Source organism: Fonsecaea erecta (assembly GCF_001651985.1).
Source record: "Fonsecaea erecta strain CBS 125763 chromosome Unknown Scaff1, whole genome shotgun sequence".
Lineage (NCBI taxonomy): Eukaryota > Fungi > Ascomycota > Eurotiomycetes > Chaetothyriales > Herpotrichiellaceae > Fonsecaea > Fonsecaea erecta.
In genome coordinates, this window is record NW_017387244.1 from 4,739,409 (window position 1) to 4,764,741 (window position 25,333).

The 25,333-nt window shown below is 53.7% G+C and overlaps 9 protein-coding genes across 9 annotated transcripts; 6 read left to right on the plus strand and 3 right to left on the minus strand.

Moving 5' to 3' along the window:
• Positions 1 to 1,260: 1,260 nt before the first annotated feature.
• AYL99_01695 (hypothetical protein) lies at positions 1,261 to 1,569 on the plus strand (the record flags this gene model as incomplete). The annotated part of the gene is made up of 1 exon (XM_018833211.1): positions 1,261 to 1,569. One exon carries the CDS (start codon positions 1,261 to 1,263, stop codon positions 1,567 to 1,569), a length of 309 nt encoding a protein of 102 aa, XP_018699090.1.
• Positions 1,570 to 2,286: 717 nt separating this feature from the next.
• On the minus strand, positions 2,287 to 4,002 carry AYL99_01696 (hypothetical protein; the record flags this gene model as incomplete). The annotated part of the gene is made up of 3 exons (XM_018833212.1): positions 2,287 to 3,271; positions 3,438 to 3,766; positions 3,856 to 4,002. 3 exons carry the CDS (start codon positions 4,000 to 4,002, stop codon positions 2,287 to 2,289), a joined length of 1,461 nt encoding a protein of 486 aa, XP_018699091.1.
• Positions 4,003 to 6,326: 2,324 nt separating this feature from the next.
• On the plus strand, positions 6,327 to 8,723 carry AYL99_01697 (succinate dehydrogenase, flavoprotein subunit; the record flags this gene model as incomplete). Its single annotated transcript, XM_018833213.1, has 7 exons — positions 6,327 to 6,430; positions 6,486 to 6,537; positions 6,678 to 6,805; positions 6,859 to 6,883; positions 6,967 to 6,981; positions 7,076 to 7,914; positions 7,976 to 8,723. 7 exons carry the CDS (start codon positions 6,327 to 6,329, stop codon positions 8,721 to 8,723), a joined length of 1,911 nt encoding a protein of 636 aa, XP_018699092.1.
• A 270-nt stretch (positions 8,724 to 8,993) lies between these two features.
• On the plus strand, positions 8,994 to 9,950 carry AYL99_01698 (hypothetical protein; the record flags this gene model as incomplete). The annotated part of the gene is made up of 3 exons (XM_018833214.1): positions 8,994 to 9,411; positions 9,470 to 9,735; positions 9,762 to 9,950. 3 exons carry the CDS (start codon positions 8,994 to 8,996, stop codon positions 9,948 to 9,950), a joined length of 873 nt encoding a protein of 290 aa, XP_018699093.1.
• Positions 9,951 to 11,438: 1,488 nt separating this feature from the next.
• Positions 11,439 to 12,951, plus strand: AYL99_01699 (hypothetical protein; the record flags this gene model as incomplete). The annotated part of the gene is made up of 4 exons (XM_018833215.1): positions 11,439 to 11,477; positions 11,532 to 11,660; positions 11,712 to 12,806; positions 12,865 to 12,951. 4 exons carry the CDS (start codon positions 11,439 to 11,441, stop codon positions 12,949 to 12,951), a joined length of 1,350 nt encoding a protein of 449 aa, XP_018699094.1.
• Positions 12,952 to 13,931: 980 nt separating this feature from the next.
• Positions 13,932 to 14,615, plus strand: AYL99_01700 (hypothetical protein; the record flags this gene model as incomplete). Its single annotated transcript, XM_018833216.1, has 1 exon — positions 13,932 to 14,615. The coding sequence occupies one exon, from the start codon at positions 13,932 to 13,934 to the stop codon at positions 14,613 to 14,615; it is 684 nt and encodes a 227-aa protein (XP_018699095.1).
• A 3,885-nt stretch (positions 14,616 to 18,500) lies between these two features.
• AYL99_01701 (hypothetical protein) lies at positions 18,501 to 20,294 on the minus strand (the record flags this gene model as incomplete). Its single annotated transcript, XM_018833217.1, has 1 exon — positions 18,501 to 20,294. The coding sequence occupies one exon, from the start codon at positions 20,292 to 20,294 to the stop codon at positions 18,501 to 18,503; it is 1,794 nt and encodes a 597-aa protein (XP_018699096.1).
• A 688-nt stretch (positions 20,295 to 20,982) lies between these two features.
• AYL99_01702 (hypothetical protein) lies at positions 20,983 to 23,633 on the minus strand (the record flags this gene model as incomplete). The annotated part of the gene is made up of 3 exons (XM_018833218.1): positions 20,983 to 21,530; positions 21,585 to 23,360; positions 23,414 to 23,633. 3 exons carry the CDS (start codon positions 23,631 to 23,633, stop codon positions 20,983 to 20,985), a joined length of 2,544 nt encoding a protein of 847 aa, XP_018699097.1.
• A 330-nt stretch (positions 23,634 to 23,963) lies between these two features.
• Positions 23,964 to 24,617, plus strand: AYL99_01703 (hypothetical protein; the record flags this gene model as incomplete). Its single annotated transcript, XM_018833219.1, has 1 exon — positions 23,964 to 24,617. One exon carries the CDS (start codon positions 23,964 to 23,966, stop codon positions 24,615 to 24,617), a length of 654 nt encoding a protein of 217 aa, XP_018699098.1.
• Between the last annotated feature and the right edge of the window lie 716 nt (positions 24,618 to 25,333).

Consider the following 25,333-nt stretch of genomic DNA (forward strand, 5'->3'; position numbering starts at 1 on the left):
CTAACTGGAAAGAGGTTAGAGGCTGCGATAGTGGTTCCGTAAATGTGGATACAGGGGCAGTTATTGGATGGAGACCCTGACTAATAGCTGCAAACAAAGCAAGGCTAGACTTGAACCGGACCTGGGTCCTGTGCACTATACTGTATAAGGACTAGCATCATAACCTTGCGCATCCTTCTTGAATACCGGAATCAATTTCACAACCCTTGGGGCTTTTGGCCATCAATTGCTCTGGAAGGCAGATCCGTTTGAGCAGCCCCAACCTCGTCTTGAGAACGGACAGACCCAGATCATGACCCGTGCCATCCCATACCAAGCTAAACCATGTTTACCAAACGTCATATTAATATGAGGATGAAATCACCCTCGCCGCTCCACGCCCGGAAGTCTTCTCCTGGCCCAGTCCCCTTGTGCCTTGACGGCGGTCAGGACCAATCAGTGCGTCCCGAGTGTTTCAACACCACGTTCAAGTCGTGCCGGGAACTATCTCCTCGCCTGAGCGCCGAGCGGCGTCGAAGCACATTTCCGGGCACTCACATATATCCACTCTCCGCTACCTGTGTTATCTGATCCTTGTTTAGCCACGAGCGTCCTGGGTCTTGTTTCCGGAGAGAAAGTGGTACGTCCATCAACTGTCATAAAATGCGCTTCGTCGGCGAGTGTTGCCCTCTCCTAGTCGTTTCCGTTCTTCCGAAGGACCTTTGATCGAAGAAGATCCATGTTTTATTCCCCCATACCATCGACTCTCCAGGCCCCAATGCCATGAACATGTTTGTGTCACTACCGGCGGGACACGCCGCCGCTAACTCAACGTCCACAAGTCACTCAGGCAAGCGAAACCAACACCTGGGTTCGATATCTCCCAATGCTGGCCAGCGGCCTCTTCTACCCCGGATACAAAAGGTGACGAAGGATTCCTCGTTTCCCAGCGTGGCCTCGGCGCGAAGGAATAGCGAACGAACTCGGACCAACGTCACCATCGCCTGCGATGGATGCAAACATGCGCGAGCCAAGTGTGACGGCAAACAGCCCTGCCTGAGGTGTACGAGGAAATCACAAAGCTGCAAGTACGAACTCGGACGCGACCGCCGCCAATGTCGAGGGTCCCAGGAAGCGATCCAGGCGTTGACGGCACGCCTCATGCAGTACCAACGCTTCGTCTCCTTTTTTTGCCAGTCCCCGCGAAGAGACGCGGACTATTTCCTCCAGCGCTTGAGGTCAACATGGGCGGAAGTGGCGATGAACCATCAATCCCGCACCATGGATGTGATCTCGACGGCGGCAGCGATGCAGGACGTGATGGAAAACGAGCGGCACTTGCTCACTGCCGCGAATACAGAGGACACGACCGCGTTGGTGAGGTGGATCACGCACGATTTGTATCTTCCTTCCGCCTCCCCGCCAGTGTCCCCGGCGCCGAAACAGCCTTCGTCTCTATTAGACCCCTCGGAGGAGTGTGACATGTCTCGTCCGAGGATGAATCCCAAGGTTGAGCCGAAGCTGGATCATCCCCAGATCGACCCCGGGATCCACCGGCCCGGGTTGACCGTACAGGGGCTCTTGTGCTAAAGAGGGAAAAGTTGATCTGTTCCTCCGGCTGGGCGTACCACGGCAGGGTCGCGAGAGTGGGACTATTTGAGCCCCGGCTTGCTTGCATATGCACATTGGGGGGCCTTCAACGCGACAGAGTAAGTAGTATGTGTGACGAGACACTGCTTTTGGAGCATTTTTACGCCGGGGTTGGAAAACTTTTGAGAGACATAATTGGAGGTCGCATTGCTAAAGAGCGTAGCACGAAGAGGTTGCGCGTGGTAGAGGGAATTACTTACAAGTTACTTATTGATGAGGTGTCGGACCCTTGGAACCGACTGATATATTATGGGTCGGAGATTCTTTGTTCCAGCCCAACCCGAATCCATACGGCAGACCCAGTCGGATCAAGAAATGATTACATCAAGGAGGAAAGAATCGAGAGCTCGTAATGCTCATTCATTACCTACAATCTCTCTCCGCATAGAACATGTCCAAGACGAGACGAGAAAAGGGGTCTCTCACACTCTCTCGCAGCCCCGTTCCTGTCCTTCCCCTTTGCGTCCCTTCTCCTCCCATGTGCTCGCAAATGAAACCAGTTCACAAGACACCCACATAGCTTCACGGCAACAGGAGACTTTTGCCTTCTCTGGGCCCTTGACCCTTGATGAGTTCCTCGTTCACGTGGCTGGGGACACGCCCAGGGTCGAGAAGTCCCTGCTCCACTTCAACCCCCCGGCTTTGAAGGCTAACCATCTAAGCCTTTGCCTGAACACCCTCACCCACGCCACCGCTGGAACCGCTCCCGGCCCTGGAGAGCCTCCGCTTGCTGACGAGTCGGAGCCCGCCGACCAACATGATCAGCAGTTCCGCACCGAGGATGACACCCAAGGTGACCATAGCACCAATGACGCCGGCCACGGCCTTGCTAATGCCGCTGCCGTGGTGGTCGGACGAGCTGGAGCTGGAGGACGACCCGACGGTACCGGAGTCGCTGGAGCCCAGCGCACTGGGGCTGCACACGCCGGTGGAGTTGCCGCAGGCGGAGCACCACTGGGCCTGCGAGCCGATGGCGAATTTGTTCGAGGACGCGACGAACTCGGACCAGGGGATCGGGGAGCGGCCGGTACCGAACAGCGGGAACTCGACGGGCTCGCTGATGTTCGAGGTGGTGCCGTTGTGGAAGTAGAACCGCACGCTGATCTCGTCGGCCGAGGGGTAGGCCGCGGCGCCGCTGCCAACCGTGGCGTTGGTCACCAGCTCCCACACCAGGCTCGAGGCGTAGTCCGGCACGCCGTAGAAGAGCGGGCTGGCGGCCGTGAGGTTGGCCAGGCCAAAGTATGACATCATGCCGCCGTAGGCGCCGAACTGGATGTTGAGCACGTTCTTGCCCTTGCCGCTGATGGTGCCGTTGAGGGCCTGGACAACCTGGGCGGCGATGATGGCGCCGGTGACGGCGCGGATGGGCTCGCTCTCGTTGTATGCGAGGCCCCATTCGTGTTGGTCGGCCAGGGTGCGCAGCTGGAAGAAGTCGGCATCGTTGGGGAGCGGGACGCTGGCGTTGTGGATACTGGCCACGTTGAGCAGGTCGAAGATGGTGTACGCGTTCTTGAAGCTGGTCTGGGACTTGGTGAAGGTCCGGTTCACGAAGGGATACATGTCAGTGTAGAAGCCCTGGGTGCGGTTCAGGGTGGCTTGGTATTGGCTGCTGATGAAGTAGTTGTTGGAGCTGATCTGGGCACTATGTCATAGAAGCACACAAGGTTAGAACGTTGGTATATCTTCCCATTTGTTCTGAACTTAGAGCTTTCTTTCCCAATGAAGTGGGTTGGGCAGTGTTTCCACTCCCATTGATCTGGGAAGAGGACACTCAAGGATGCAGGGAAACAGAAGAGTATGAAACTCACTTGGCGCAGTTCGTCGATCCTTGCAGCCAGGCGGCGTTCTCACTGCCGGCGCCGTTGGCAACCGTCTGGACAGGGATCAGTTGGAAGCCGTTCAAGGGAGTCTGGACGACGGTGCCGTTGCGGAGAGTCTGACTGCCCAGGGTCTCGCCGACGGGTGGGTAGAGGCCCTGGAGGAAGCCCATGGCGGATGGCATGAGGACGGTATCGAGGGGCGCCGAGGCCGTGATCTGAGACAGCTTGACCACGTTGGGCTCGATACCAAAGATCGCACGGGTGGCATCGCTGGTGATGTAGCGGTTGCGATAGTAGGTGCCGGAGGTGAAAACTTCCTGTTGTTTTGAATTTCCCGTCTCAGTAAAAGTTCCATCCTCTCAAAGGAGCTTGCTGAAGTGCAAGAAACCATAAATTATCCGCGTACCTCGTAGCCAAGGTCGGTCAGACCGGATGGCGGGGTTGCCTTCGCAGTCCTATCTCCATGTCGGGAGAAGATGTAGACACCGAGAACAGTCTCAGCGGCCGCAGTCGAGCACGCCACAGAGGCGAGGAGAAGAGCAGAGCTGCGCATGGTGACGAGAGCTGTAGTGGTGGTAAAGAAAACACTTGTGAGCAACGGATCCCTTCAAGAGGCAAGAAACGCACCACCAGGTTCCCGTTCTGAGAAACCCGGTTTCACGAGACGACGTTATAGTAAAGGACTCAGAACTATACCTTTGACCAGTAGCGAGCACCACTTTCAATTTCACACAAGCACGGTGTTGTGAGGTCAGTTGTATGCCTCAAGGCTGAGCAGGAGAAGGGAGGATTCACAGAACGGAAGGGTCGGGGTCTCCTACCGTAATAAGTAGATGGTCAGCGAGGGCGAGCGGGAATGTCTCTTATCGCCTAAACTCTCGCACAGTGGCTCGCACGAACATGTGTGGAAACAGCAAGAAAAAGGTTTACCCCGCGGACATCAGACCTCACCGTCGGACATGGGCGGCTCATGCCTAGCTCGCGCGATGCGACGTGGAAATCGCAGGTGGATGTTGTTGATCGAGAGATGGGGGAATGAAAGGCCAGTCTCAAATGTTCTGGCGACCCTAGTGAGACTGGCTGAACCAATAATCGCGGCAATGTCGAGCTCTGAGCTCCTCCGGGGCCTCAGAGGTATAGCCAAGCAGTCGCAAGATAGGTCAGTGAGGGGTGATTAGGGCTTTGTAGTAGCTGAAGTGGGTAGCTTGACCCTCAAAACCAATGCGGAAAGCTTGAACTGCTTCAAATCTGCTAGCCTACAAACAGGTAGAGGCGCCCTAGGCTGACGATGCAGATGTGATTCTCCCCCCAGCACCACGGGCATTGGCTAGTTGGAAGGGCCTCCCTAGGCCAGATAGTTAGTGGGTTGGACTCTTGACGATCGATCCGCAGCAAAGATAAACCAGATGAAGTTGAAAGCCGCGAGAATCCTGCCCATTGTGAACTGAGGGAAAAGAGATAAGCCAAGCGAGGATCGTCGATCGTCAGCCGAGGGAGGGGAAGGATGGGAAGGAGGACGAGGTGAAGAGTAATAGGAAAAGAAAAAGGAAAAAGAAAATGCAAGCAGGAAAGAGTCCGGGAAAGACGGCCAGGTACGGGGCCGCCAGGGGCACAACAGTGACCCTGTCTTTAGCTGGATATCCACCACAACTTACCTCATGAGGTCCATGCTTCGGGGCAATGGTACACCCTGCCCTGTACCGCTCAATGCCGTCATTCCTACCATCCTTTGTCTGTTCTATATATTTCGGCATCTCCGTGGGTAAAGTTGGAATGGGACTGAATTGATGGATACCTTTATGCGCCTGTTATGCAAGGTAATACATTAAAAGAGAGAGAGGCCTCGAGCAACTTTGCAGTGCTTCTTCGTTTGATATCATAATCAGATGCTCGGGCGACTGCTACTGGTGCTACTGCCCTTGAAGCACCAGGAAGGATGTTGTGAGAATATGCTGGTAGGTAACGAGGTGACGCCTCAACGCAAACCCGGTAGTACTGGTGCAAAGCAGGAACCTCAATATCAAGCTGCAGTGCTGATTTGACTCATTCCTGAAAACATCGCGGCTTGAACATTGGTTAGCTGATGGGAATAGGGAACAGAGGTGACAATTTCAGAGTTAGAGTGAAGTACATGCCTGAGTTGATCTCAGCAGTCTGCCACCGAAAACGAATATATCGCTGACTCTATCTGGATATGCCTACGAGAGTCTCAAGAAATTGACGACAAACATCCGCAAAACCATGACCCGAATATCCCCGGATATCTCAATAATCGTGGGTTTGTATATCCGACAGAGGCGTGGCTGCGGGCGATTGTCAATGGATGTCTGATTATTGGAGGAAGGGAAACTCCACTTATGCTTCAACTAGCATGCTCGCAAAAGCCTGAGGACATATTTTAATCTTTTGACGATGTGCCTGGATCTGGCAGAAGCACATTTGCTCAGACGACAGAGAATGGGTGTAACTCGGTGAGCGAAGGTGTGAGGAAGGTGGTCGTGGGAAGCAAAGAGCTTGCTCTGGTATGATAGTACGTTTCCCGAAAGCCGTGAGGCACAGCATCTCCACGAAATCTCCCCATGCTTTGCGAAGTGATGATGCTCTTGTGCCGGTCTCTCGGCGAAATGAGGAGCAGATAGCCAGAATCCGAGAGACCGAGACGGCAAAGCGATCTCGGAGCCCCCCTAATTAGCAAATTGCTTGTCCTCCATTGGTGCCACCGCCCTCGAACCCCGGGTTTCGAGACCATCTCGGAGACTCACTTGGTTTTCGAGTTTGTGGTTGTCTGAAGTCACCTTTGTTTCTTTTTGTGACCCGGTTTTGGTAGAATAGAAGGGGGATGCTTCTCGCAAACAAGATGCATTCTGTTTTGAGAGCATGCCGCCAGGCTTTGAGCTCATCTCTGTCACCTCGAACATTTCTCGGCCTCCAATCGGCTCCATCAAGACCGCTCTCGCGATGGATGTCCCGAGTTCAGATACGTAAGCTGCACCAACGACGACGTGCGACCACCTCGTCGCTCAGGGCCAGCAACAGCACATTCGAAGTGATTGACCACCAATATGACGCCGTGGTAGTCGGTGCAGGAGTAAGTGACCTGGTTTCGCGTCTAGGTGTCATTGTATTTGGCAACTGAGCCTCGCCGCCTCTACGAAGCCTGTACTTCTTGGGTGCTGGATGTTCTTTCTCTTTGGTCTGTTTACTGACGAGATACCGAGGACAACATAGGGTGCGGGACTTCGAGCTGCTGTTGGCCTTGTGGAGAGCGGACTCGACACGGCTGTTGTGACCAAATTGTTCCCAACAAGGTCTCACACAGTGGCCGCCCAAGGAGGGATAAATGCTGCCCTAGCGAAGTAAGTGATATTCCTCAGGTCGCACTGAAACAGCTCAGTTGACACTTTTAAAGTATGCATGAGGATGACTGGAGATGGGTAAGTCTCTCGGACTGGCGATTGTCTCCGTGGATCAAGATACCCAGGGCATACACTGATTGGATTCTGTTGATCGGCTTCAGCACATGTACGATACGGTAAGTTGATCGCCGACCCCGTGCCGTTGATGCACGAACCATCTTCAAGCCACTGCCAAACTCGTTGTGGACTTTTCGGAATAACGAGGTTCAGGTCAAAGGGTCAGATTGGCTGGGTGACCAAGATGCAATCCATTACATGTGCCGCGAGGCGCCAAGAGCCGTGAGAGAACTCGAAGAATATGGAATGCCATTCAGTCGCACCGAGCAAGGCACGATTTATCAACGACCACTGGGTGGACAAAGCCTGAATTACGGCACCGGCGGACAGGCCCACAGGACTGCGTGTGTGGCTGATCGAACCGGCCATTCTATGCTGCATACATTGTATGGCCAGGCCCTCAAGCATAACTGCCAGTTTCATATTGAGTGGTTTGCGCTAGACCTGATCATGGACGGCAAGAATTGCATTGGGTTGACGGCGCTGGACATGGAAACGGGCACCTTTCACCGCATCTTTGCCCGTAACACGATCCTTGCCACCGGTGGCTATGGTCGCTGTTACTTTAGTGCAACTTCAGCACATACCTCAACCGGAGATGGCTTAGCAATGGCTGCAAGAGCGGGCCTCCCCCTTCAGGACATGGAATTTGTACAATTCCACCCCAGCGGCATTTACGGCGCTGGCGTCCTGATTTCCGAGGGCGCCAGAGGCGAGGGGGGATATCTGCTAAATGGCGAAGGAGAGCGTTTCATGGAACGCTATGCCCCCACAGCCAAAGACCTTGCAAGTCGAGATGTCGTCAGTCGGAGTATGAACATGGAGATCAGAGAAGGCCGTGGCTGTGGTCCGAACAAGGACCACATCTTCCTCCAGCTGTCACATCTGCCAAGAGAGATCCTCATGGAACGACTACCAGGCATTGCAGAGACAGCCAGTATCTTCTCCGGCGTAGATGTAACCAAGCAGCCTATTCCTGTTTTACCAACTGTGTAAGTCTTCCTTCGAATGGTCGAGTGATGCAAACTAACGGCACATCTTCTTTGGCCAAAGACACTACTGTATGGGAGGCATACCTACCAACTGGAAAGGCCAAGTCCTGGATGTGAACCCGAGCACGGGAGAAGAGACCGCTGTCAATGGTCTATATGCGGCTGGAGAGGTTGCTTGTGTCTCGGTGCATGGCGCTAATCGCCTGGGAGCAAACAGCTTGTTAGATATTGTCGTTTTCGGCCGCGCTGCTGCTGGCCACATCGCTGAAAACAATGAGAAAGGAATGCCATTCCTCAGGAATGGAGGCAGCGTCTCGCCAGAGACAGGGATTGAGGGGTTTGTTGACCTGGAACACCTGCGAGAAGCAGATGGAAAGAAATTGACCGCCGAGCTCCGTGCCGACATGCAAAAGAATATGCAGAACGACATAGCGGTCTTTCGCACGGAAGAAAGTCTGACGACAGGCCTGGGAAACCTGCAACAAGTGGAAAAGGACTTCAATGCGGACGTCTGCGTGAGAGACAAGAGTCTTATCTGGAACTCCGATCTCGTCGAGACATTGGAGCTGCGTAACCTTCTGACCTGTGCTGCACAAACTGCCAAAAGTGCTCTCGAGAGAAAGGAGTCACGGGGCTCTCATGCTCGCGAGGATTTTCCAGAAAGAGATGATCAGAGGTTCATGCGCCATTCCCTCAGCTGGCAGAAGGATGTCGGTCAAGACATAGCCATTGGCTATCGGAATGTGATTTTCTCCACACTCGATGAGAAGGAGTGCCAGACTGTGCCGCCGAAGAAGAGATCATATTGAGAATTGGAGTTATGGCCATGTACATAATACAGGTTTATTAATACTGGCCGCACGAACAACAAAGATAGAAAACCTCGCTTGAGGTTATTTTCGAAGTTGCGCTTCGATCATTTATGCTCCGCCGCTACGGTCGACCATCCATGTCGCAGCTGAACTTGATTTTCTAGAGCAAAAGATCATCCAGCCTCTGTTTGACGAAATGCGCGTCCTTTCAATGTAACATGATTGCTGCTCATCACCTGTCACGTCTCCAACGCCCAGATCCCCATCATGTCTTCCAGAACGCCTACCCCCGGCCGTATCATCGGTGACCTCCTCCGAGCATCTAGACCGGGCCCTTCCTGCGACCATCTTCGCTTCCGGCAAGCATTCTGCAAACCAACCCGTCATTCGCGCCATGTCTCGACGGCAGCTCCTCAGCTCTCCGAGATGGAGGTCGACGCAGAAAAGCCTCCGCGTTGGTCCCAAACGCCTTCGGCACTCAAAGCCCCCGTGCGCGTGCGGCCACCGCGGATACAAACACCTCTCAAGATCAACAAAGACCAGCGGAAGCTAGATGATTTCTACGTCAAGTTTCTGGGAAGAGACGGTGACAAAATGCTGTCGGAAGAGACCAAATGGCTAGCTGTCACGAACAAGAGCTTCGACGCTGGAAGAAGAGGATTCAACGACCGGCTTGCGTTTTTCGGTAAAGAGCCACTACTTTCCCAGTTGCTCTATGGTCCAATACTGATGGAGGGTTACAGGCAAGCGAATACTCGAGCTCCAATGTTCCCTAGGGTTGATCAGCGTCGCGGATGCTTCACGCTACCTGAAAAGCGAGGAGCAGGATCCTTATGGACGGCAACCTTTTCGACACCCTGCCACCGAGTCGGTGGAGTGCCTCCTGGGGGCGCCCATCACTGGTTCACAAGTCATAAGCAACTCGCGACTTTGGCCGAGCAGTATGGCTTGCCGGAAGTGGTCCGGTGGCATCCCAGAGATGTACGTCCTGCGCTGCAATCCTTCCTTGGTTCGCTGTCACTAACCTCGTCGCAGCCCGAACGTCTTCAAGCATCAGGCTCAGAACTAGTCTACTCGCAAGCCGTCCTCGCGATCATCGGCGCTGTGGCCCTGGAACAAGGTGGTGCAGTGGCGAACCAAATAGCAAAGGAGAAGGTGCTCGTGCCACTCGGGCTGAAATTAAATTGGAAACCCAAGGCAGAGCTTGCACAGCCATCGCCGTAACAGACAGGGAAGCCTTTACTCTCGCAGGTGTATTAACAGCTAATGGCATTATACCATCATCACCAACATCATCATGGCATGTACACAAAATAGAAGATATGTCTGGGGCCTCTGACACCGCCTGAGCAACCGTCAAAAAAATTATGCTCAGCCAGCTCTTATGGCACCGTCCACGAAATAATAAAACTTCGATTGGTCTCCGCGTCTCTAAATCGCAAAATTCGGCAACTGAGTAGAACCATGAGACTGGGGACAGAATGTCCGCAATCTCAGGCAAGATGCTGCATTGCACTGTCTTTCGGGCGCGTTGGTTATGGAAAAGAAAAAGAAAAAAGAGGAAATTCAGGAAATTTATTGTATCGCAAGGCTGTCGCGCGGAAGTGTTTGCTTGGCATTATTTGGGTTTCCCCGACGGTAAAACTTCGGAGAAGCTGATCAGTAGATTGCATTCTTGCTTGCCATATTAATGTCTTTCGCAGATACCTGGCGGTTGCTCGTCGCTTGAAACGTCAACGCGGAAACCAGTATATACGGGGTAATCCCAAGCTCTCATCATGCTCCTGAATAGTTAGGAAGAAAGGAGGACGGAAAGACGAAGAAAGGCCTACGAGAGTGGTGAGCTCTCTTGGATCCCTTCAGACGGCGTATGTGCTGGACAAGTACTACCACGTTCATGAAACAGCTCTGCGATTGTGGCTTTCAGGTCTGCAAATTCAACAAGTACGGACGGTCCCGTTGTTACTGAAGTGTCTTGACTTGTGGAAAACTCACCGAGGCATCTCAACCATGGTAGAGGACATTCTGCTGGTTGTGACCCGATAAAAGAACACCACTCCATATGCTTCACCAAGATCAGCGTTTAATTGGCAATTTTTCCCGTGAACTCGCACCCTTTATGGTCAGATAACTGGCATGCATAGTCTGAGTGCTCTGATAGGCATATTTAGACCAGTTTGATCACGCCGGGGACTTCTGACAATCTCCGCCATTGCGAAGGGTTTGATGGATTTCATGAATTTGCGTGAGGTGACAGTAAGATTTGTTACTTTTGGGACTCATGATAAAGCATAATGTGCACTCAAAGGAAAAGGCCGCATAATCTTCGGGTGACGCATCTTGATGCATTGATTCTTCACGGGAGAAACGCCACTTTCGTATTGGCACGAGGTTGCACGAGGCTGCACAAGGCTAAACGACTCGCCCCGTTTCGGTTTCGCAAGGCTGAGACACGTGCTGGGACGTGTAGGTCTGGTACAATAATGTGGGATGATCTCCGCCTGCCTGCGGAGTGTAAACGTAAACGTAAACGTTCAATTCCACGCCTATAAATATTTCCTGTCTACTCACAACGTCCCCTCCTCGTCCTCTTCCAATTGATGCAGCCTTTCTCCTTCCCATAATCCTAACCTGTTCTTCAGCTCATTCAAAACTGGTTGCTTCTCCATCTCAACTTCTCAACCTACCCTTTCCTCCGACCCTCCAGACACCATGGCGTCTGCGGTCTTCTTCCTCGACCTGAAGGGCAAGGTGCGCGGCGAGAACGTGTCCGCCCAAGTTGACATTGAATACTGATAAACATAGACTCTTCTTGCTCGCAACTATCGTGGTGATATTCCCATGTCTGCCGTGGAGAAATTCCCAATCCTTCTTTCGGAGGCCGAAGAAGAATCATCTGCAGTCCCGCCATGTTTCTCTGATGAGGGCATCAATGTTGGTTGCCGGTACCCTCAATGTCTACGATCCCAGCTAACCACTCTACAGTACCTCTACATCCGCCACAACAATCTCTACCTCCTCGCTCTCACCAAGCGCAACACCAATGCTGCAGAAATCCTGCTGTTCCTCCACAAGATCGTCGAGGTCTTCACTGAGTACTTCAAAGAGTTGGAAGAGGAGTCAATTAGAGACAATTTCGTCATCATCTATGAGCTGCTGGACGAAATGATGGACTTTGGATACCCTCAAACCACCGAGTCAAAGATTCTGCAGGAGTACATCACTCAAGAGTCCCACAAGCTCGAGGTGCAGGCACGCCCTCCCATTGCCGTTACCAACGCTGTCTCCTGGAGAAGCGAAGGCATCAGATATCGCAAGAACGAGGTGTTCCTTGACGTGATCGAGTCTCTCAACCTCTTGGTCTCATCCACTGGCAACGTCCTCCGATCGGAGATTCTGGGTGCGATCAAGATGAAGTGCTACCTTTCCGGCATGCCAGAACTCCGATTGGGCTTGAATGACAAGGTCATGTTCGAAACCACTGGAAGATCCACGCGAGGCAAAGCCGTCGAAATGGAAGACGTCAAATTTCACCAGTGCGTGAGACTGTCCCGCTTTGAGAACGACCGCACCATCAGCTTCATTCCTCCCGATGGAGAATTTGAGCTGATGAGTTACCGTCTCAACACCGCAGTGAAGCCATTGATCTGGGTCGAGTGTGTCGTCGAATCCCACTCTGGTTCAAGAATCGAGTACATGTTGAAAGCTAAGGCTCAGTTTAAGCGACGATCGACTGCCAACAACGTCGAGATCAGCATCCCCGTCCCTGATGATGCCGATAGCCCAAGATTCCGTACCAACATTGGTTCTGTCCACTATGCGCCCGAGAAATCTGCCATTGTCTGGAAGATCAAACAGTTCGGTGGCGGCAAGGAATTTCTCATGCGCGCGGAACTCGGCCTTCCCAGCGTCAAGGGAGACGACGAACGTGGTGGTGGCATGACCGGTGGTTTTGGTGGCAGTATGGGCGGCATCGCAGGAGAAGGCAAGGGCAAGAGACCCATCAACGTCAAGTTCGAAATTCCTTACTTCACCACCAGTGGTATCCAGGTGCGATACTTGAAGATCATTGAACCCAAGGTTTGTCACCCACCCCTCTCCCTCATTGTCAGAGATATCCTTCTAACCGTGCACACAGTTGCAATATCCATCCTTGCCATGGGTCCGCTACATCACACAGTCCGGAGACATCTCAGTCCGCTTGCCAGATGTGCAAGGGGGTTGAACCATTAAAACAGCGACGGTTCGGATTTTGCACGTGTTTTTTTTTTGGGACTGTGATACCAACCACTTGGCGAAAACTACTCTCGACATAAAGCAGCGAGATTTCTACTGTCATCCAAGCGGCCTGTGAAGATCTCGCTCAACCTGCCTGGCTAGATAATGCCTTGGCCCAAAAAGGAAAAAAAAAACATTCACACAGCGAGATGACCCTTGGACGTACGCCTGGCCGAAAGCCAGGAATTGGACGATGCAGGCTGCCATGTCCTGCTGGGCGACCCCATGGGGTCACGGCCAAACCAACCATATGAAGTTCAGACGCCGACCACAAAAACACCAAAGAAAAAAATGAAACAATCAGTCAACTGCGTTGGATGCAACTCCGATGCATGAGAAAGGGTTGAGTGTTCAGAGTAACTGACAAATCGACTATTCAGCTCTATGTATGGTGCACGGTGTGTGTTCGTCTCTTTCAGACGAAATGTCTTGTCTAGGTGAATGGCTCTGACGAGTACAGCTGCGTCGTGTGTCCATGAAGAACCGCAATCCAGATGAGTAACCCCTCGTGGGCGAAGTCCGTCGGAGGAGGATCCGTAGATTGAATCAGTCCAGAAAATCCCAAAAAACAAATCATACTGCCAATCAAAGCATGATCTCCCATTTCCACTTCCTGTTTCCTCTGTAGATAGTGCCTTCTGGTCGATCCGCAGCTTTGTAACCGCAAAATTTGCTTGCGGTGCCAGTACGATTTCCTATGGGCTTCACAATTGACGTCACCTGCACAATCGGCCTTTTTGCAGTGTGGGCCATAATTTTTCAATTCTCCCCCAAACGCTCCCCCAAAGCACCTCGTGTCTGTGTTTTGACAACAGCGGAACCTTTCTTGCCGATCCACGCTTTCTTCTTCCTCCGAACCCGCTTAAAGGAAGTGTCAATCAAGCGACACCAGATTCAGAGCCTGTTCACCCGTCTCCAGAAGCGAAAATGCCCTCTACAACCCTCCCCACGCCCACACCCGATGAACTCGACGACCTCATCTACTTCACACGCACCGGGGACCTGGAAAGCCTGATGTCCCTGGTCGCGCAGCTTTGCAGCACGCACAAGTGTCCGCCGTCGGTCCTACTCGCCTCGTCCATCGACATCGACGCCGATGGGCTCGGCTCGCAGTCGTCGCTGCTGCACTACCCCGCAGCGAACGGGAACCTCGAGATCATCACGCACCTGCTGTCGCTGCTCGCGCCGTCCGAGTCGCTCGGCGCCTCCCCCTCTGCGACGACGGCTGACAAGTCCGCGCCCTCGCTCGTGAACCACAGGAATGTGTCGGGGAATACACCGCTCCACTGGGCGGCGTTGAACGGGCACTTGGATGTGGTTCAGGCGCTGGTCAAGGCCGGCGCCGATCCAACCATCGTCAATGAAGCTGGGCGGGATGCCCTGGTGGAAGCGGAGATGAGTTCGAAGGAGGGGGCAAAAGAATGCGCGGAGTGGATGTTGAGGCACTGCGAAGGCTTCGAAAAAGGCGTTAATGACGACGGGACCGGGGTGGGTGGCAGTGGCAGCCAGGGGGTGGAAGAGGAGGGCCAGAGCACAGATGACGTCCGACTGGATGAAGATGGCGAGAAGCCAGACACTGTTGTGAGAAACGGGGAGCAGAAAGAGACGTGAATGGCTATCAAGAAGCGTGGTCGACCGGAATATCCTGAGACATCCCATGCTAGGAGATGGATTGACTCCGGAGGAGCATACAACTATCAGACAAGAGGATAAATCACTGGACACAACTCGACCGTGCTTCAGGAAAAGCCCACAGACTCCCTCTCATGCATCACCGGTATGCGAAATGCAGGCCCCAGCTTTTGTGTCGGCGCAAAGCAGGTATGCAAAACATCAAAGACAGTCGCAAAGTCCCCCCTGGGTCGCAAGCAACCTTTATTCATTCCGAACCGTGACCGCGTGCCTAATCCGTCAACGGTATACAATGGCACTCCAGTCCGTCCTTGTCAGCGAGGGTGCAGTAGGCGGTGATGCAGGTTTTCCCGGTGTCCAGATCGACCACGCAGCGCTGGTGGACGCAGGTACCGGTGTTCAGTCGCTATAACACCCCGGAGAAGGGTCTGTCAGCCAAATTCTCTGTTCTCTTTCCCCCAAATATGGAATTGGATCACCATGTCGCCCGGGACACTCGCACACAGCTGTGGCAGAGCTCCCAGAAACGGAACAGGGGTAGAGACGCAGGCGCCATGACACAACTCTGGACGAACCTTGACAAGTTTATCGTCTCGCAGCGGAGGAGCACAGATCTCCTCCACGGTGGCCGGGACAGGAGTTGCCAGTGTGACGGGGAGAACGAGCGCCAGGCCGGCTAGAAGGAAGTTGCTGAAACGCATTTCCGAGGTGGGTGAGGTGGCGGGTTGTCTCCGAGGAACGACAGGTATGCACGGGGCACTGCAACCACTTCCGTTGACTGTGAGAAGGGAGCGGACTTTCTGAATTCCCGCGCGCGAGAGAGGCGTCGGCGCCTCAAATATACAAAGCTGGGCACGGGGATCTCTTCCTGGTCGTTCTCTGCTTCCCTTGTTCTGTCTGGCACGAGTCTCCGTTCGTCAGATCGACTACTCTTCGGGACGAGAGCGACGTTTCAGTTGCCGGCAGGCAAACTTTGAGAGAGAGAGACGGGGGAGTCTGAGGAAGTACGAGGGTCCTAGGGTCTCTTTTTATTTCAACGTGGCTCGGAGCACGGAAGCAAGCAAGCAAAGAAGCAAAGTCCATCGCGGCTCAGCTCGCCCTTATGTACATACATCCATACCTCGAACCTCAGATTAATTAGCTCGCCTTACCTCATACATATGTGGCCCTTGCCTCGCCTCGCCTGGCCTGATACACGCCTTCAGCAGCTAGCTAGCATGCATGGGATTTTCCAGAAAGGGCTGTCGCTCTCACACATCAGTTTTTTTTTTTCGACACCGCTACGATTGGAGGGCCCCGGGCGGAGGGGAGTGGCAAGGGGTGTGTGTACGTATACGAGATCGACCAGGTCCAGAAGGTTTTTATTTTATTTTAAAGCTTACGATCACGAACCCTGCTACATGCACATCGGGCAGTCGTTCTTTTCGTATCTCTCCTCCCTCCCTTTCTCTCGCGCTCTTAATCTTTCCCTACCTGTGACGGGCTGGGCGTGGGCTGGTGGGCTAGCTGCCCGCCCTGCATTGACGCGCCCCTTTTTGCATAAGTCCTAGTAAACGATCAAGCAATCGGTCAGTCAGTCAGTCACCCCCGCTGGGTCAAGGCGGCCGGTCAGGTCAGGTCAGGTCAGGTCAGCTCTTGGGTCATGTATGTATGTACGAGGTATGTATGTACGTCTGGAGGAAGCTGGCTGGGCAAACACGGGCTCTACACACGCACGCGCACACGCCCTCCCCTCGCCTCTCCACTGCTCCATCATTCGCTGCATTGCGCAAACCGCGTGTTTGGGGCCCGTGGCGATTCTCCCGTCTCCCTCCCCCCTGGTTGTCAGGGTCCCGCACTGGGCCGACATACATGGTCAGCCTGATCGATGGGAATGTTTGTGTGCGGTGGGTGGGTGAGCGGATGCTACGGCATGGAGAGAGATTTTCAAGGGTTTAGGGGAGGGGATTCTACACTTTCCAGTCAGTCAGCCACGGGCCGGATCAGCATGGAGAGTTTGACCGCATGTCTCTGCTATGTAGTCACAGTTGGTTGTTGACCACCAGCCACGGCTGAGAGCGAGAGGAGAATAAAGTAAAAAGGCAAAAATTCGAGAAGCGAGTCCGACGTCGAGGCTAGACGACGTCTCTCCCACTCTCTTTGGGCCAAACCAACATGGCGGAGCTGGAGATGGAATTATTACAACAACGAGCAAAAGCGGAAAGTGTTCAAGGTCCCTTGGTCCCCGGGTGCGCGAGAGCCCAAGGCGGATGCACGACCCAATCATGAAAGAAGCTTGTGGTTCGCGGCAAGTGAGAGAGTCTAGACTATGCACCGCATACAGCCATTCGTACACTAGCTGGAACGGGCAGGGAAACCTCGTGTTCGCCTGTCCTTGCGCGTTCAGGCTTACTTGCCTGAGGTAAGCTTTTCTCTCTTTCCTTCGAGACGGCAGACATCTAGCAAGAGCACAGCAACAGCACAGCACAGCGCAGCACAGCACAGCAAAGCAAGGCAACGAGGTGGCGCCAAGTGGGTGCTTGGCTTGCTGCCCATTGATTGCTCATTGCCCAGCTCCTGCTTTCTACCGAACTTCGCCAATGTAATATGCAATCATCAATCATCATGTGTAGCAGCAGTAGTAGTATTAGTAGTAGGCTGTCATTATATGTACAGCACATCTGGCGCAACTGGTGGTGCAAGGAGAATGCTGTATGACATATTACCCGGTAAGGCTGAAGCTGACCCCAGGATTTTCAGGGATGGTCTGAAGTCATCAGGTACTGTAGGGACAGTAGATGGTCATCGGATGGTCATCTAGTCATCATCATGGTCATCACGATCATGATCTTTCTCAAGATTATTCGTGTTCACCATGTACTTGACAACACAGGGCAGGGATCCAGGATCAGACAGAAGAGGATACGACAGGGACGGAGTTCGCAACGCTGTACATACGGAGGAGGGGGGTTGTAGACACGTCACCACATACAGACATTGCATACATATATGGCATGGCACGGCACGGCACACATGCCCGGAGGCGCTGACGACAGGCTGACTTCGACATCCAACAAGGCCGTACGTGCGTACATATATATGTACATATATGCATATGCCACCTCGCTATTATGTATAGCCAGCTCATTGAAGCAACACATCCGTCGGTCAGGCCAGGTCGACTGTATCACATCATGGTGCGAGGAACATGACGACTTTCGTACGAGGACCGAGGGAGGAATAACAGATGTTGCCCAATTCGGTAGTGAGTTGGTTGGTTGGGTGGAAAGGCTAGTGAGGCGTCAGGGAGAGAAGAAGAATGGGGGATTTTTTGATTAGACCTGTGCGTGACATCTCCTCCCATTCAGAGCAGAGAGGACCTACCTACCTAGCAGAGCAAGAGCACTGACTGACTAACTGACTGCCCTGGTAGGGATGTACAGTATGTACAGTATAGGAATCGACTTTGTTTTGGATTATGCCCTTTCGCTCGCTCTCTCTGTCCCTTTCTCTCTCCATCTCCACCGTTGTGTATGTCAGGAAACATAAGCTAGGTATGTAGCGTCTGTCCCATGGTCTGTCGAGTTGTTCAGGGTGACCAGGAGGCTGAAAGTCCATATATACCAAGAGAGATGAAAAGTATTGGTGATCAAGCAATTCGAGAGGATGGTGAAGGAAGGTCTGTCTGCACCTATGTATGTTCATTCCGTCTATCGAATATGCAGTACCATATATAGCCAGTCTTGTGCCACTCACTTGGCTTCCACTTCCCTTCTTGAACAACTGACTGGCTTTGTATCCACGTATTCTCGACACCACCTATGTACGTATCCCACTCTTCTCCCCCCTTTCTTTCCCCTTTTCTGTTCCGTTCCGTTTCCATTCTCACCACCCCTCCCGCCTGATCAACCGCACCCGCACATCCTTCTTCGGGTTCACCGCGCCGGCCCCGATCTTCCGGCCGGGATGGACCCATCTCCCGCCGTCACTGACCGGGACCATGTCCCACTGCATGACGATGGCGGCGGCGAAGAGCACCACCTCGCGCTCGGCGAACGTCTTGCCCTTGCACATCTGCTTGCCGCCGCCCCAGACTTTCATCGTGCCGTACTCGACCCGCACGGCGGTTGCGTCGGTGTTGTTGTTCTCGTTGCTGTTGCTGCTGCCATCCTTGGCCCAGAACCGGCGCGGGTCGAACCTCTCCGGGTCGCGAAAGTACTTCTCGTCGCTCTGGTGCACACCGTGCGGCAGGCAGATGTACTCACCCTTGCGCAGCAGCCAGCTCTGGGGATGCTTCTTGCCCAGCAGACGGGCGTCCTCGTCGTTCTCAAACACCACGAAGTCGTCCTCGACCATCTTGTACGACATGCTCGCGGCCTCGAGGCGCATCGTCTCGAAGAACGCGCCCTTGAGCAGCGGGCACTTGCTCCACAGCGCGGCCATGTCGATGTCCAGCTGGGGCGACTCGCGGATGGGTAAGCCCGTGGACGGCGCCGCGCGGAACCGCACGTACGGCGCGACTTCGGCCCGAATCTCCTCCAACAGCGACGGCGTCGAGAAGATGTACCACGTCATCCAGAAGATCACCGGGTTGGCGTTGATGTTCATGGCCCACAAGATCGCCGCGTTGCCCGTTGCGTAGCCTCGTGGGACGGAGCCGCCCGCGCGAAAGGCTTTGGCGCGGTCGACGATGACCGATGAGACGTCGGACATGTCGTTCCAGCGACTCCCCGGGTCTTGGCCGTCGAGGTACTTGAAGAGCGCGTCGTGGTGTTCCTGCACGGCCTGGATGATGCGTTCCCTCGCCTGCGCCGGCCCACTCATCCCGGGAAACCACGAAGGCGCGCCCGCCATGAAGAGATTGAACTGCGAGTCCATTTCCCACAGGTCGGGCATGATGTTGGGGTAGTTGTCCATGAAATCCTTGCCAAACAGGACCGTGGTGGCAATGTCGCCGACGAAGTACCGTAGGAGAGGAAAGAGATCGGCCTCGGCGACCAGAGGTCCGTCGCCGTCACCTCGCGAGAGGACTTCCACACCGCCCTGGCGCTCCCAGATGGTTTGGTCGACGGGGGATTGCGCGCCGGAGACCAGGTTCCACGTCCTTGCGGCGACCATGTCGACCGTGCCGCCGATGGCCGCAGTGACAAAGCTCTCGCGCAGCATGCCCGACAAGACACCATGCACGTTGCCCCACAGGTGATCCGGGTCCATGGCCTTGATCGCGCCGCGGTCGTCCCAAAAGTTCTTCATAGTGTGGTAGACGAAGTCGTTCATCGTGATGGGGCTGGTCCGGTCGATCAGGATCTGTTTGGCAATACTCGGCACCGTGACCACGTTGTGTTTGGTGTGGGCCATCTTCAGGGCGTAGATGGACGCATTGGGCCCCAGGGACCGTGCTGCACGGGTCAGGAAATCTGTCCCGCCTGCGGCAAACGAGAATGCGTGGCCAATCCAGGGAATCCAGTAGGGCAGGATGGGCACCGTTCGAGGACCATTCGACCCATCTGCTGCTTGCTTCTGGACTGTAGCACGATACTGGAGGCCCGAGACGACACGGGTGACGACGCAGACGACGAAGAGGACGGCGACGAGGGTTTGAAAGGGATGTTGGATGCTTTCCGTTAGGGTATGTCGGAGAAAGGCAGAGCTTCTCTCCTGGAGGGGGATATTGTCCATGTTTGCGAGGGAAAGTTATCGAGAGGGTGTGGGTGGGTTGATGATATGTTAATGAAGGTGCTGTATCTCCTTTTCTCCAGATCCAGAATCAATGCGGCGCACCAATAATAGCAGCTGACACAAGGTGCCGTGACCCTTTTGAACACGACGGCGAGTCCTCGTTCGGTATGTTTTTATCGAGCTGGTAAGATACGAGTGACAGAGACTTAACGGGGGCCGTATGCGTCGTATCCGAGACCTCTTCTGGCCGTGTTGAGCTCATGCATCACGGAGGGGTGGTACAAGGCCTCTGTCGCGCCCATCTGATGGCGAAGTAGGGCGTGGGAAGCCTGACAAGTTGATTGCTGATTCCAATATCAAAAAGCCCCTCGAAACGCGTGTGTATGTAGCTACTCGGTGCCAACCAATAAATATTCCGAGTGACACGGTGCTGACATGGGGCCAAAAAAACCACAAGCCCCTGGTCCTAGCCAGGCAACCTGCTCAGCGAATCAATTAAGGGTATTTCCAATGCAGGAAGAATCCTATCAATCCGGTCTCGAAGAGGTCGACAAGAACCATATGTATGTATATATATGCATTGGGGATATAGTAGAGTTCATAATATATATGTGCACTCGCTCGACAAAAAGGCCATCGAACAACACAACACAAATTGAGGAGAATGGTAGAGATCGACGATGGGGACTCAATACTGCTCAGCAAGCACCTTCTTCAACTTCCCGCTTCGTGCCTCGTACTGCATGATCTTCTCCTGGCTGGCCATCGCTTTGCCCAGACACCATTTGATCCGCGGCTTCAGCTCACTGGGCGTCCCGGGCATCTCTGCGAGTGTCTTCAGCTCCGCCTCGTATTTCTCCACGTTCTTGTTCTCCAGGCTGATCAATTGGGACAAAATTGCCAAATCAAGTCTCGCTCTGAGTACGTCGTCCTCGGTTAGATACTCGAACGCGGATTGGTACACCGGCTTCCCGGGCTTGATGCTGTACGGCCGTCCGTTCTTGGACGTGATGGTAATCAATTCTGCCTGCTCGAGAGCCTGCAGCACAGTTTCGCCATCCTTGAAGATATCATTGAGCAGGAGCTCGTTGTATCTGAGGGTCTCGTTGGCCGCCAGTTCTTTGATCAATAACCATGCTTGCTGAGGCGTCCACTTGCGGCTCGAAACCTCGACGTCTAGAAGATACATTTTCAGGATCTCTGATGCGGATTGCTCAATGATCTGTCGTACGGCTTCTGTTTGGTACGTGTCAGTAACGATCGAAAGAGGAGCAGAGGTCAGTCACGTACTTCCGGGCGATTCGCCCGTCTTGATCCTTCGCGCCAGGAACTCGAGGTCAGTCAAGCGACCTCCGAGCACTTGGATCACTCCGTCTAGCTCATCGAGGTCACTTCTCATTTGTGACGGGCTGATCTTCCCCTCGCTTGATGCACCGTCTTCGGCCATGTCAGCGTCCAGGTGCTTGATCACAAGCTTTTTCGCCACTTCAGGAGTGCAATCACTCAGCGTGATTTGCCGGAAAACCCGGTCAGGTAGTGCTTTACTCAGTGACTTGGAGAAAGACACGTCTGTGGTCAGAAAAATGACATGGGCAATGTTCTGCGTCGTCAGAACAGCAGCCCATTCTCCCAGCTTATCATACACCATACTCGCGGCGCCCTCGTTGTTTTTGTGCAAGAAGTTGTCAATCACCACCACGGGTCGACACTCCGGATGGGCTTCCAACCACTCGTCGTCTGCCAAGTGCGCGTCTTTGTCGTCCTTTTTGCGTGGCGCCAATGCAATCTGCTTCAACGCAGTCGTCGTGTTGCCCCAAATCTTGGCCAATTGGTTGTCCAACGTTTCCGAGAATCCCGCCTTGGTGCCAATGGTGGCTGTTGCCGCAAGATCGACCATGCTGCTGATGCTGTTCATCCACGAAAACACGGGGCGATAGCCTACCTCGGCCGCCGCTGCCGCAATAGTGCTGCTGTCTCCACGGGCTTCCTGAATCTTCTTACAGTCAATAACCAGTTTGTGAGGTCGATCTTTCAAGGCTTGGTCGACGACCAACTCCTTCTTGCCTGCGCCGCGCGGTCCTTGTACCACGATAAATGTGTCTGCCGTCTCAATCAACCACGTTTTCAGCTGGTTGATAGCCTCTTGGCGATCTTCCCACACAACTCTCATGTTGTCCTCGTCTCGATCCTGTTTTCGAAACCTGATGATGTCGTAGCCTCGCAGAAGCTGGCTTCTAACCCACTTGAAGACGCGCTGATCCTCGAGGTGAAGACCATGAGTGATGTGCATCCTGATGAAGAAGGTTCGGATGGGGTCGAACACGGCGACGGAAGCTGCGGTCAGTATCGCGACCAACAGCGGGAGGACGATCCTGGGGTGGTTCGTCACCCAGTCCCATATCCAGTGGGTTTTGCGTTTGGACTCATAGCTCAGTTTGAGCAGCGTTCCAGTCTTTCCTCCGCCATCTTCGGCCGGGACGACGTACCCATGCATGCAATTCTTGGCCATGGTAGCGAATCTCACTCGCGTGTAGTCGACATAGGCATATTTCGGCACGACCTTTGAGTCAGATGGCTGCGGTATGATCTCTGTGAGCTTTCCATACCGGCGGAACAACGAATACAGCGTCTCTTGGGTCAATTCAGCTGCCGAATTCTCAGGCGCTGTGGGCAAGAATTCGACCTTGATCCTGGGAGTAGGCACACGATACAGATCTTCGATCCACGGCTTCCCTTGCACCAAGAAGGCGCGGACCCTGCGAAAAGGATTGAACCAGGGTGTGATGGGCTTTTCCTCGAGATATTGTTTCAGTGTGCTTTCCAGCTCTGTGGCGGTGATTCCATCTTCATGAGAGAACTTGACGAAAGCTCCACCTTCTCGCAGTCTCGGTAAGATAGTTTTGACGTGGAGGGGTAGGTTTTCCGGCAGGGCTCGCTTGATGATACTGGAGGGGTCGGCCAGCGCAAGATTCGGTTGATTCACCTTGCTGAGGGACGTCGCCAGGAACTTGTCAGGGTTTAGCCAGGGGATACGATTGAGCCATTGGAGCTTCAGGGGAAAGACGTCTGCCGTGAAGTCAGTGAATTGCGCACAGAGAGTGGTCGAATATGGCACTCACTGTCGAAAAATAAGATGCCCTCATTTTTCTGGGTCAGAATGTGGCCTGATTCATTATCACCGGCCTCAGTGGAAGTCCAACGCTTTCCTGACGGCAGTGCTGCGCGTCTGATCGTCGAAGCAGGGCTCTTCCAAGTGTAAAGGTGCTTTCTTCTCGAGAGGTTCGTCCGGAGACCTGTCGGTCGCCCGAAGGAGCTTTGAGCAGTCCTCGACAGAATCATGCTGTCAGTAGTGACTAGAGCATCGTGGAGAGAGAGTATGTTGTGGTCTATCTCCTCATCGTGCCGCTTCCGTACAGCACAGCTGGAAATATAACCTCCCCTTACCTTATCTGTCGCAAATTCTCCTTGGAAAATCTTCAGTCGGCTCCTATTACCATGGGCGCAGCTTGACAAGCCCGCATGGTCGTCGCGGATGGGTCGATGACGTCGGGAAAATAAATTTGTGGCTGATCTGTGGCTGCGGGTTCAATTTGTGGCTTGACCTAGCCATCATTTATTTTTTGGTCCTCCGACTAATCCTTCCTTCTCAGGAGAGCGAATCGAGCCAGAATGAGCTGGTGGTGGAAGCAGAAACCTGCCTCGAGCAGTGATGGTGGCAGAGGGGATGCTGCGTCCGTGCCTCAGACTCAGGACGACGTCGTCACCATTCCTCCTGTTGCGGTTCCTGAACCCGTCAAACGCACCCTCACCAGGGATGAACAGAGTGAGCAGGAATTGATGGAGTTCCTGAAGGAGCTCCAGACACAAGCAGACCTAGAGCAAGCTCAGAGAACGAACTCCAAACCACCTACAGCACCGTCATCGCAACAAGCATCACTGGCCACAGACATCTCTCCCGACTCCCTCTACCCAGCCGAGATCTCTTGCAGATCTGCCTTCGATTATGCCATGTTCTGCCAGAGTTTTGGAGGTCAATTTGTCAACGTCTATCGCTATGGTTCTTTCCGGTCATGCTCAAATCACTGGGACGACTTCTGGCTGTGCATGAAAACCCGGAATTGGAAAAAGGAGGATCGTGAGACGGCTATACGCGAGCATTATCGGAAGAAGGCCGTGAAGTGGAAAACGGGCCCGAGCAGTGAAGACATCTGGGAGGTCCGACGAGAGCCGGTCAAGGATCCTTTCTCTGGGAATTTGGCAGAGCTCGAAGCTCAAATGGCCGAGTACAAGAACAACCAAGCACATAGTGGCAACGACGCATAATGGCTTGTCGGGCATCTGTCTCGTATAGCATCAAGCACTGCCAGGTTGTTTGCACCTCTGGATGCTCGGTATTCACGATTGGTGGAAAACAACCTGTCACGAAATCTTGTGGTCCCTTTACCACAGGGGTCGATCTGGCTGTCCGGAGTCCAAGAGGTTGAGGGCTACGTCAGTCACCGCCCGTTTGATCTCCTTATCGACTAAGACGCCAGTACGCCGAGCCAATGCGGATGACCGACGATTCCATCGAGACTGGCTTGCGGGGACAGTCGAGTTCAGGGTCATACACATCGCCAGTGCCATCGATGACAAAGAGCCGGAAGCTTTACAGCTCGTCGCTCGAGGGAAGCTGCCATTCTGGACCCTTTCCCTTACCGACACGCCAGCTACAGAGGCGAAGGTTGGCTAGAGTCAGACGGTCAGGTCGAAGTTCGACTTATTCTTCCCACAAGTTCAACCACCTCTCTTACTTAACTAAGAGCGACTACACGCTCTACGCGTGTAGTCTTTATTACCATTAAATTTATGCCTATCACCAAACTGAGGAGCGCTTCTCTCACGTACCTCAGCATTACGACGAGCTTTTGCTGTCGACGGAAGTCGAGATCGAGCTATGGTTCGAAATCAACAGTAGGTGTACCTCGAGATTCAGAAATGATAATGAGCGGTGGCTGGACGTGGGAGATTATTCCATTATTAAAGGGAGCCGCTTGCCT